The sequence below is a fragment of the Harpia harpyja genome, chromosome 12 (assembly GCF_026419915.1).
Source record: "Harpia harpyja isolate bHarHar1 chromosome 12, bHarHar1 primary haplotype, whole genome shotgun sequence".
NCBI classification, from domain to species: Eukaryota; Metazoa; Chordata; class Aves; order Accipitriformes; family Accipitridae; genus Harpia; species Harpia harpyja.
In genome coordinates this window covers 8,218,241-8,230,261 of record NC_068951.1, presented here as the reverse complement: position 1 = coordinate 8,230,261, position 12,021 = coordinate 8,218,241, and the positions used below count along the sequence as shown (strand labels likewise).

The 12,021-nt window shown below is 47.1% G+C and overlaps 1 protein-coding gene across 1 annotated transcript; it reads left to right on the top strand.

Annotated features, from left to right (window-relative positions):
- Positions 1-2,983: 2,983 nt before the first annotated feature.
- Positions 2,984-11,907, top strand: PRKRIP1 (PRKR interacting protein 1). Its single transcript, XM_052804530.1, has 6 exons — positions 2,984-3,125; positions 4,406-4,484; positions 5,922-6,022; positions 6,816-6,901; positions 8,730-8,797; positions 11,168-11,907. The coding sequence occupies exons 1-6, from the start codon at positions 3,006-3,008 to the stop codon at positions 11,281-11,283; spliced, it is 570 nt and encodes a 189-aa protein (XP_052660490.1). The 5' UTR covers positions 2,984-3,005; the 3' UTR covers positions 11,284-11,907.
- Positions 11,908-12,021: the final 114 nt, after the last annotated feature.

Here is a 12,021-nt window from a genome sequence, read left to right as displayed (position 1 = left end):
TTGCCGGTCCTGGAGAGCTCATCCATCAGGAGATGGGTAGCTGGGGAGGTGACAGCCCCTCTGTATGGACTCCTCCTTCATTGCCCGCAAGGCAGGCTCTGAGGGCTGTGCCTGCAGGACAGCTGCTCCTCCTGCCTCACCGTAAGCTGTTCACACCTCAGCATATTAGCAAATTGACTAATTACAGCATTAGTCTTGCTGGAAAACATGCTTTTCCATCTTTTCACAGGGTTGCTGGGAGGGCAGGGGCAGGACGCAACAGCCTTTTGCATCAAACACAGAGATCTAGTAGTGAAACAGGGGGAAGGCAGCCTCAGCGTGTGGGCTGGGCTGGATTGCGTGCCAGTGATATCCATTGCCCAGGGACAGAGCAGGACGGGTCTGCGGGGATGCTGGTGCTGAGCTGCACCCTGGCAGATACTATGAAGAGGACAAAAATGTGAAGTGATTTCAGCAGCACAGCCTCCCACATTTCATGTGGGTGTTTGAGCTGTCCGGGGCTGCTCCTGCCTGACACACAGGGTCTTTCTCAGCAAAGGCTTACAGTGCTTCCAGAAGGATCCCTTTGGTAGGAAAACTCCTCAGAACGCCTTTGCTCTGAAACACAAATGAACTTCTTTGATATGGATCAGGGAGCTGAATTTTGTTGTTTTGTTTGCACTGAACTATGAAAACACTTCCCTGTTCTAATGAAAATCCCCTGTCCCCAGTAAGCCTAGTTCTGCCCAGATCCCAGCCCAGCACTCTGATTTCATGGGCTTCGTATTTTTCAACGGCATGATGAAATACTTCCTATTTTTGTATGATCCAAGTAATAGTCTTATCCCCCCCTCCCCAGATAGATATACTTTAAAAGTAATACGTGCATAATACATCAAGAGTCTGCACCATTTCCCTAGATGTGTAGTTTGAGAGTGAGGTGCCTCCCAGGTCTCTTTCCCCATGCTGTTTGCGTGGGCTCCATTGGATGACAGGCAACTGCCTGTTGTGTCCCAGGGCTGTGAGCTGTCACTAGCACAAGCCATGCTTCGGGCAAGAGAATTGAGCTCTTGCAATGTCTGCGGGCACAGTTGCCATTCTGCCTTCCTCCCGTGGGGTCTAGCATGAGAGGGCTGAGACCTGACAGCTCGTCCCTCACACCCCTGCTTTTGGAAGCTGTGTTTTGGAGACGTGGCCATGACAGCAAGGAGGAAGAAACAGGGTGACACCTTACAGGCCAGTGAGCTAAACTGGCCTGTGTTGTGCTCAGGACTCAGCAGAGCAGAGGGGAGAGGAAACTCAATCGATTTGCAGCAACTCTACTTCTAAAACCCATTCTGCAGTGACTGAGAGGGGACGGGGGCATGTAGCTGCCGTGGCCTCTGCAAATGGAGCTGATGTCTCTCTGGCAGGGGCCAAGTACAGGCTGGCACTACCCAGTTTCTGTCCTGGTGAGCTGAAAAGGACCCAAGGCTGGGAGAGCCACAGGCACAGGAGCTCATGAGCTGGCAGACAGCATGGGGGGAGCTGTTTGCATTGCTCCAGCCAGGGCTGCAACTGCAAGGATGCCTTCCAGGGCCAGCGCGGCCAGCTGGGAACTCAGCCAACACTAAATTCACACCATTCTTTTACAAATCAGGTTGGTAAGACAAACACGAGGCATGAACTAGTGTGATTTCCATAGCAACCTCAGTAGAGGTTGAAAAGTCTTTTGTAAACATAGGGCTGAACCTGACGATCGGCTCCGATTTTCTTTAAGGAAGGGGGAAAAGCATGGGGACTTCATAAATTCAGGTCATACAAATGACCCATAAATCTCAGGAGGAGCCTTTCCCAACCTCTCTGTTCCCCCTTCTGTCACCCTCTCCACATGCACAGCACGAAGCTGTCTGAAACCCAGAGCCCAACTTCACCGCTCCAGCTTATCTCCATGAACTACACAAAGGCTTATGCCCCTCTTCCATTGCAGCTGACCTTTACTAGCTAATTCTCTGACGCACACACAGCCCGAGCACATGCCATGCCATTTCTGTAGGGCCACAGTGGCTTGACAAGAAATTTGGCTTGCACAGAAGCCTGTATCGCAGCCAGCTCCGTCTTCTCTTCCCCACTCACGGCTTCCTCCGTCCCTGTCAGACCAGCGCGGATCTGGGCGTACAAGCCCTCAGCTGGTCCAGGTACCGTTCCTGCAAAGCCCAGAAGTGAATATGAATGCAGATGGCACAGCATCCCCCCTCTGCTACCTGCCTGCCTCTCCAGCGCCCAGCAAGGCCGCGCCGTGGGGAATCACGCTGCCGTTCATCACTGTCAGCGGACAAAGCCTGCGGGCAGCACAGGCAGCACCGGTTAATTACCAAAGTGACACGAACAGATGGTGCAGGCAGCCTGCCGGGGAGGCACTAGGAAGTCCTGTATCGCTTACACTGTCACGGGGAAAGGATTTGGCACGCCTGAGGGTGCCAGTGTGAAATGCACTGCATTTTCACCCTCCTCGGGGCTCTGCTGTCAGGGGCTGAGCCCAGAGCCTGGCCAGAGTGCAGCAGATGCCGGAGCTGCCTTGCTACGGGGGTGCCGTGGGGGACAGGCTGCACTCGCTGCAGCCCGGAGAACGTGCTGGGGGGGGGAACGGGGGAAATCAGAGCTCCAGCAAACGCAGCTTTCGGGGGCAGCGGGCCCCACAGCTACAGCTGAGACCTGGGAGAAGCGACGCAGGGGCCGACTTCAGCCCCCCAGCGAGGCCGCGCCAGGGCCCGCAGCCGCCCTCGGCCCCCGGGGCACACTGCTGACGGGCGCCGCTGCCTGCTTTGGCCTGACGGCCCTCGGCCGTGCCCCAGGGGCCTGGCGGGCCCGTCAGACGCCCGTTTCCCCGCGGGAGCCCCCGGTACGCTGCGTGTTCTCTTCAGCGTGCGGTTCGGCCACGGCAGGCCGAGGGCCCGCCGCCATGACGGGCGGCGGCAGCCCCGCAGGCTGGGCGCGTCGCGCGGCGTGACGTCAGCGGCGGGGCGGGGCGCGGTGGCGGTTGGAGCATGGCGGCGCCCTCGGCCCCGCGGCCGCCCCGGCCCCGCAAGGAGCCGCAGCCGCTCGTCATCCCGCGGAGCGCCGCCGAGGAGCAGCGCCTCCGCCTCGAGCGGCTCATGAGGAACCCGGTGAGGGCACCCGCCGGGCCTCTGCCCCTGCCCGGGGCGGCGGGCTCGTGAGGGGAGAGGGAGACCGGTACCCCCACCCCCCCGGGGTCCGTGAGGGGGAGAGGGACCGATATTCCCCCCACACCCCCCCTTCCTCCTCGCCGGTTCTGTGAAGGGAGACGGACCGACTCCCCCCGCTTCCTCCTTCCCGGGGTCTGTGAGGGGAGACGGACCGATATCCCCCCTTCCTGGTTCCGTGAGGGGAGAGGGACCGACCCCCCCTTTCCTCCTCCCTGGGTCCTTGAGGGGAGAGGGACCGGACACACACACACACACCCCCGCCCCGGGTCCTTGAGGGCAGAGGGACCGATCCTCTTCCGTGGCTCTGTAAGGAGAGAGGGACCAGCCCCCACCTCCTTTCTCCCCGGGTCCGTGAGGGGAGAGCGATCGGCCCCCCCTTCCTCCTCCCCTCAGTCCGTGAGGGAAAAGGGAGCGGCACCACCACCTCCCCTCTCCCCGGGTCTGTGAGGGGAGATAGGCCGAACCCCCTCCACACACACACACACCAGGTTGGCGTGAGGGGAGAGGGACCCGTCTTTCCTGGGCTGTTGTGAGGGGAGAGACCCTTCTCTGGGGACCCAGGGGGAGGACTGGCCCCTCAGTGCTCTGCCTGCTTGTCTCTCCTCTGCCTGCTGCTTTTAATGGGGGGGAGCATGACCCTGGTTCCTCTGACCGGGTGTTTTGATCCTTGTCCAGAGGAGGAGGTGTTTGGCAGGCAGAGACTCTCACCCTCCCTCTGTGTGTGCTGGAGGAGGCTGAGGCGTCCCCGCACTGTGTTCTTCCTCTGACCTTGCACCATGTGTTCTCCCTTCCCTGCTCTTCCCGGTCCTCCATAGATCTGGCATGGAAGGTACACAAATGCCTTTCATCGCTTCCCAGACTACTGGTAGTGGGAGTATACTGAGTTTCTGCGAGTGCTTGGAGGTGCTGACTTGCTTTCTTCTAGTTTCCATACTGAAAAGAAGCATAGGCACCCCTAATCCTCCTGGGTTTTGTTGACCTGCAGGCCTGAATGTGGGGGAAAGAGAGGATACCTTCTGATTCTTGTTTGCTGCCTGCTGCCTGCCACGCTGCATGCATGATCCTTATGCATGAAGAAATTACTACAGCTGTGCTCCTTCTGAGATCTGTCAGCTGATGGAAGAAGCTGTTGTCAGACATATACCACCTGTCAACAATGTGCTAAAATTACAGACTTTGCTCCTAGAAGATACTGATGACTGCTTGGTTTGTTCTTGCAGGAAAAGACTGTACCAATTCCTGAAAAACTGAATGAATGGGCACCACGACCTCCCCCGGAGTTCGTTAGAGATGTGATGGGTAAAGATACTATTCTTCAGATAACTCTAGGGTCAGCTACATTAAACTGAGGAAATTGTTTAACAGAAAAGGCCAGAGGTGGTTTTCTGTTGTTGCTCATTTTGCTGGAGAGGTATGAAATGTGCTTTGAGAGTTGCTTTTTCAAGTTTTTTTTGGTTCTTGCATGCCACTTTCTGCTTGTTGTCAGAATGCAAAGTGAACAATGCCTGTGGCACTCCAGCATGTGGACTGTGTGCAATGAAATAAGCTGCTGCTCTGGTGATGACAAGTAAATGATGATAAGTAAATCTGTCCTTTCCATGGATCTGAGAGTGCTCTGGAAGCTTATAATTATGAAGTCCCCATTTTGACTGCTTTGAGTCTGAATCTCAGGCAGTGAGAAGCAGACATGTGCAGCAGATATGATTGTACATGATCAGGTAGGGAGCTGGTAGCTGTGCAAGGAACATGACCCAAGTATTCTGCTTACACTTTACTTTTACCTGCAGGGATTGAATGTAGTAGTTGTGGTATAAATTGTATCTGCATGTAGAAGCTCTGGCTTTCTTTGGGACCTTCATCCTTATTAATGATCCTTTCTAGAGGCTGACTTGGTCTTATTTCAGAGTAATTGATCTGGGACTAAAGCTTTTATAGACTTCTGAATAAACTGTTCTGCTTATTGTAATTCCCTCGTGGCTTTTTCAAATAGCTTTGCTGTGTGATTGAGTTGAACTCTCTTGTTTTTCTGGGAGCACCTGATGTGCTAGGATTCTGTTGGTATCAAGAGCACCCCTATTGCAGTCCCAGCTGCCATGTTTTAATTACTAGGTGTCGTCTTTGAGGCATGTATTTGTGTGCTTTGCATTGAGAAATGGCTCAGGAGACAGAGGAAGAGAATGGAGTGTGATGTTGAAAGCTCCTGTGAGACTTCAACATGCAGACTAATGCCAGGAAGAGAGGGCAATAGGGATTTCATTTATGAAGAAATGGTCAAAAACTGTCAGTGGTATCTGTCTTGTATGGGAAAGCATAATATGATGGCGTTTATCACCTTTCTGTTGACCTTTATTTTTTGTATGAGATGCTGAAAATTAGCCAGAAGCAGCCTCAGTAGGATGTTTTAGCTCACCCCTGCCTATAAGAGAATGGGGTGTGCATTTGATTTCTAGTTCTTTTACTGCCTCAATGTCCAGCTAAGACTGGATTCTCTCTAGGGGAGTAACTGACCAGTAGAAACTGCATTGACCCATAAGTGTATGGTTTTGCAGCTTGCTTTGGCTTTTGATTGTGAGTGATTTGAGCTTATATAAAATGGTGACACACTCTGTGTGTTGTTAGTAGATTTTCATCTTACGGGGCCCTTTCACATGTCTTGTCCCTCAGCATCTAGCTGTAGTCATTTGTGAACATCTAGTATATGTTATTTTCTAGTAGGCTAACTCTTCTTTATTGTAGGTTCCAGTGCTGGAGCTGGGAGTGGGGAGTTTCATGTGTACCGGCATCTTCGTCGGCGAGAGTACCAGAGGCAAGATTTCATGGATGCCATGGCTGAGAAGGTCAGCAGGACTCTTTATAATTCCATTCCCCCCTGCCCCCCTGCACCCCCGACTATTTGGTGTTCATTGCAAATGTTTTTTTTCTTTTAAAGTCATGTACAAATAATTCAGTTCCAAGCCACCCCTTATCAGAGGAAAGCTGTAGGAGTATGTGATATGTGGCTTCTTTGTCAGTATTGAAACATTTGGTGCTTTGTGTCAGACATGCTCCATTTTCTCTGTTCACTGGGGTCCTAGCACACAGTAAGACCGCATGTGAATGTGTGTGTTCTCAGGTTGGTTTGAAAATGCTTTCAGAACTAGAAATCCCTAATACCACTGTCTTGCACAGACAGAATCAAAGCAAGTGCCTGTGCACACAGTCCAGATCTCTTTCCTTTAAGTCTTCATCGAGTAGAATAGCACCTTTTTCAGAGAGCATTATTATTATACTCTCTCTTGGCCAAGATGAGTCCTTTGATCCGTATGTTAATGTTTGTTTCTCAAATTATTCTCTTGTTTTCACTGAAACGTTCTTTAGGGCAGAAGCCCAACCTCCCTCATCTGTTTTGGTGAGGATTCCTCCCTCCAAAGGCTTCAGTGTTTGGCTCAGGCTGCAGGTTAAAAATGCTGTCTGTACAGAAGTCATCCCTAGGAATATGGCTTTTGTATAAAGAAGCAGCCAGACAAAATGTGGCAAAGCTCCCTTCTGTATTTTGCTAAAAGACTTCTCCCTAAAAGGACATGACTTTCTTTTAAAAGAAGTATTTTAATTTTAGATTGTGACCAAAGTATGACATGTGATCAATTACAGCAAAGACTAGATGAGGAATTCCAGAAGAAACTGGAGAGGAATAAGATGATTGCAGAAGAACAAACAGCAAAACGCAGAAGGAAGCGGTAAGGGCAGATTGTTCCCAGGAGGCTTGACATGGAAACCCTCATGCCCTGTGCCTCATCTGTAGCTGCATGCTTTGGGTAACTGCTATCATTCTGTGTCTACATCTCTCAGCTGAGAAGTCACGCTGTGGAAATTAATTTTGTTAATGTCATTGTTTGGTTTCTAAAGGTAGCTGTAATCTTGACAGGCTTTGCTGGCATGGCTTATTTTTCATGCCATAGCTAGCAGGATAACTTTTGACTGCTTGAGCAGCTTTTGCTGACACTGTGGTGTTGACCGCAGCATGCCTTACTGCATATTTGTTATAACAATGTCAGGAGAAGTTTGTACATCTGGCTTAAATAAATATCTGAAACAGCTGACACCAAGCAGCTTAAGTGCAAAAATGGCTGCTGCTTAATGGGTACGCGTATGGATTTGGACTAGCAGGGTGTGGCGGGGCCTGATGCTGTCCTCCCATACACTGTCAGTGTGACTAGTCCAGTTCAGTCTGTGAATACTGAAAAGGCCACAGATGGGTGCAGTATTGTTAAAATCAGTAGCCACTTCTACCTACCTCACTGAAATGCCTGGCAGGTCAAGTCTAGTAAGTTAGATGGAAAAATTAAAAAATATTAAATCCATCCTTCTCCTAAGTTTTAGACAAAGTGAAACAGTTACAAAACTGATGCTCTCAAGAAATAGTCTGAGCATTGTAATACAGCAATACAAAAATTTAAATTCCACAGTGTGTGTCCACCATACCTTTCAGAAATAGCAGAGTATCATGGCTCAGGTCTTTCAGAGGGTCTGACCCTGAGCAGCCTCTCTCTCGCTTCTTTGAGAATGGGGGTTTTACATCTTGTAGCTGAGAGTTGCTGCTGAAAGGCCTGTGCAAAGTGAGTCGCTGGCATATTAGCACAAAAGCGCACAACACAAACACTGTTGCCACCTTACTTTAATTTAGTGTGGTCCAACAGATGGCCAGCAAGTCAGATCTGGCCTGCTGCCTTTTCCCTGGCTGAGATGGAGAACAACTGTTCAAACAGCAAATGCTGCCTAAACACTTAACGCCTCCTTGTCCCCCTTCTGTAGTCTAACGATGTAGGTACCAACCAGCTTTGCCCTGTAGGAACCCCTCTAACTAACTTCCCTCACCACCCTTTTTCTTCTGTCCTGACCTAACAGGTACAGTACTTGGCTCTCTGTTTCAGGAGAATTCATTTATGGTGTTGAGAGAGGAACATGAATCCCAGGTTGCTCTGCCTTGTGTCTGCCGTTAGATTGCTGGGTTACCTTTGCTAGGCAAACAGAGCTGGGTCGTATGAACAGAAATTCCCTCTTACTCCTAATGCTACTCCTAGGGGCCAACATACTGATGAAGTGCAGCCAAAGATGAAGGTCAAAGCATACTGCATTTTTTTTTTTTCAATTGAAGTATATATTACTGGTGATGATTTAATTTTTTTTTTCCAATGTTCAGTTCCAGCAGTCTGGGTTTTAACACCATTTTCTCTTTTGGTTTATTAGGCTAGGTAGCTAAAATGTAGGGGCAGTTTCATTTTCGTTCCTTCTGTGTTCTTGGAGATTCTTGCATATTATATAGTTTTGGTTGCAGTGGCATCACAGAAGACTTTTAAAAAAAAATCCATTAGACTAAAAACAACATAGGAAAGTTTCTATTGATCATGTGTTTAAGTTTGCTCTCACTGAATTTTCAGTTGAGGCCAAATTTAAATTGAACTTCTCTTCTGAAGGCTGCTTTTCCAAGATGTCTGTAACGTCCTTTATCAGTGTATGAATGTGCAGAAGCTTGTTGGAAAAGAGTCTTTTTTCTTTGCTTTATAGCCAGAAGTTAAAAGAGAAGAAACTGCAAGCTAAGAAAAATAAACTTGAACAAAAGAAGCAGGAAAAAGGTCAGTGAAATTTTGTTTTCTTTTCTCAAGACTTAGTGCTGTTGCCTAATTGGAGCCTAGAAGGGTTTGTTCCGCCCCCTGTCCCAAGCATTCTCGATACATGGATAGGAAGACTGAGCCTTAAGCTTGTTATTTTAGCTAATGTTTCGAAAGTCCTCTTTGAAAGCCATCTATGTTGAGATTTAATCTTACAAATAACTTGACTGTTTGTGAATATTTTCCCTTTATTAGGGGAAATTTTGGACAGCAAACATTGGAATCCGACTTTGTTGATTGTGGATGTTTTGCTCCAGCAATTCTGACAAACTGCAGATTTAGAACATCTTTGCTAAAAAAGGCAGTATTGTTAAAGGCTGTTCTTTTTTAAAGTATATTTTGAATGTGTATGGGAAAACAGGTGGAAGAAACGCACAGCTTGGACAGCAAGAAACTGAGTTATGATTTTGTGTGTAAGAAATTGAGCGACCTTGGTGCCATCTGTTCCACACAACTATTTTATTTTGCATAGAAATAAACGTGAAAAACCTGATTGCCTCTGTTCTCCTGCGGTTTTGAAAGTTAATGTTCAGCAATGTCAGTGTAACTGTTTGCTCAAACTTTTGAATACTTGTTGCTTCCTTTCAGTGAGTATGTTTTAGCTTACTCTTTCAAATAGTTGTCCTTTGTGGATTAGCACACCAACTCTGCAGTAATTCTTAGTCTTAAAGTTACAACGGTTTCTGATAATTCTGCTAGAACAGTGACTTGTCTGACAGTTCTACCTTATTTCTGCTTTGCTTTTCAGAATTGGATCTGTTTCAGCTGGACCATTGCCAGCCTCCCATATGAACATGGGAGGACAAATTAATCGTTAGGTTAATTTTACTTGTGACAGCAAGTGAATGTAGCAGCGTGGATTTTTTTGGTGTTTTGTTTTGATTCTGTTTTTTTTTTAAAGCTACTCATTTATTTATTGTGACTGGGAAGAAAATTTAAATATGAGCATACTTTTGTTCACTTTGAGTGAACAAAACAGAATACTCATCCCTTTAGGGAGTGGCTGGGGGAGAGGGGAGCTGGATCAGGGACTGGCACTGTGGTATGGGACTGCCATGTACCAGTTGTTGGGCTGGACTGTTTTTGTTCGGCACAAGTAAGTCATCTTCAGGAAGCCAGAATCCAAACTCCTCTGTCTTTAGAACAGTTCTTAGCTCTTTACTGTTTGTGGTTCTCTATTTACAAGAACAATAATAATAAAAAAATCAGTGGAGATAGAGGCCACTGATAGCCATCTTTAGTCTACCGAGAACAGGCTTGTCTTTTTCTAGTTTTGTGTGCCCTGGGTTGAGATCTGAGAGTTTTTCCAAAGTAACTGAAGTGTATTTGTTGGATGTGGCAGGCAAGCATCTATCTTCCTTTTTGAATGAATAAATAAAACCTCTGAGTTGCTTTCACCTTTGTTATAGTAAAAACATGAAGAGCAAAGCTTGGTGCTAAGTAAGGTCAGCTGTTAAAAGTTGCATTATTGTACAGATCCCTAATAAAAAATGAAAGTGCCGAACTTCACCACGCGGTGGCATGAGACCACTAATCCTAAATCCTGAGTGTAACTGGTCAGAGCATGAGCTGAGTGTGACTTGGCCTGAGAAACAGTAAAGGTACAAGAGCTGCTGGGAGCAGAAGAATGGCTATTAGATTCAGGTGCCACTTTATGCCATACCTAATTTTTATTATCTGTTATCTAATTTCTACTAGCCGTTTTCTGGTTTTTTAGCAGGCTTCATGAGTTTTCTGTGACCCTCGTTAATCTTACACATATCTTAATGAGTTCCTGTACTTGCAGTATACCAAACACTCTGTAAAAGTTTGTGGCACCTTGTGGAATTTCTGTAAACTTGGATAACCGTAGAAATATACCGAGTCTTGCCTGTGGCTTTCCAGTGCCTGCATTCTTTAACAGTACTCTGTGATACTTGAAAGTTCATGCCGACATGCAGAGGTGAGATTGCGAATGAGATAATCTATCACTTCAGCATTTGACTGCCTCCGTTGAAATAATGTTCCGTAGGAGGTGGAGTTGTTTAATGATGGACTTGGCACAGTGGTAATATTGGAGGTGAGGGAATATTTCTCCAAGGGAGAATTTGATATTCTGAGCTCTACATCGCTCAGTAGAATTAATTTAACCTGATACTTGTTTCCTTAGTATCTGGGACTACTTTGTTGTGAGATATTTAACAAGGAAGACGCATGGGAATATGTTATCCATCCGTACTAATTAGTGTGACCTAATACATGTTTGCTTAGCACCTGAGACTATTTCATTGTGAAATACTTAACAAGGGAAACACATGGGAATATGTTATCAATTCATACTGTTTGTGTTTTTAGAACCTGGTCAATCTCAAGAGCGAGTCAGCAGTGAGGATGATGAAGAGGATAGCAAGGAGGAGGAAGAGAAGGAAGATGATGCTGAAGAGCCCAGTTTTGTGATGGGAAGAGGATGAGGCCTTTCAGGGACAGCTGGAAACACTGTTCATTGCTTTATATTCAGGAGCATGAAAGTCTTTCATCTCAGCCAAGCAGAACCCATTGGCGTACGTTGTATCTGCTTAACCGTGAATGGCCTTCACGACACAGGCCCAAGAGATACTGATAGAGAAATGCCAAATAAGAGATTTTTTTCTTAATTGCTTGTATAACTGCTGTGCAGTCTGCTCTAAGTTTGCTCTAAAGAGTCAGCCATAAGTCTCTGTGACCCTAGAGTTCTTTCTAACATGGCCCAGAGTGTTTTTCTGCCTGAAAGCTAAAACATATCCATTACCATTTAAGGAAAATATTACTGTGAGGGCTACGTATTCTACTTATGTCAAAGCTGGTAGCAGTGGGATACATGAATCTAAGGGAAGAGTATAACCTAAAGTAGAAAAGTGGTCTGTAGCCAGACTCTCCTGCACTGTGAGTGTTCTGAATTTGGGGTTTTGTATGGGGTCATCTCTAACCCAAAGAAATCAGTTTATGTTGCTAGACAAGTTCTATAGATTTTTAAGCAGGATCCCTTTTTTATTGCTAAAACTTTCCTTATTACTTTTCTTCTGTGTTTTTTAAATGAATAAAGGGGATGTGTTGGATTGTTCTGTCTTCTTTTTTTTGAAGAGGATTTCAGTGAAATAAAGAGATGCTTGCAGTGCTGCAGGAAGGACAAAAACACCAAATGATGTGGCGCACAGGAAAATATGGAAAAA

Excerpts from the sequence above, each read along its gene's own strand:
- PRKRIP1 (XM_052804530.1), top strand. The coding sequence starts at position 3,006 with ATGGCGGCGCCCTCGGCCCCGCGGCCGCCCCGGCCCCGCAAGGAGCCG. Across the intron at positions 3,126-4,405 it reads AGCGGCTCATGAGGAACCCG|GAAAAGACTGTACCAATTCC; the intron begins GTGAGGGCACCC and ends TTGTTCTTGCAG. Across the intron at positions 8,798-11,167 it reads ACAAAAGAAGCAGGAAAAAG|AACCTGGTCAATCTCAAGAG; the intron begins GTCAGTGAAATT and ends TTGTGTTTTTAG.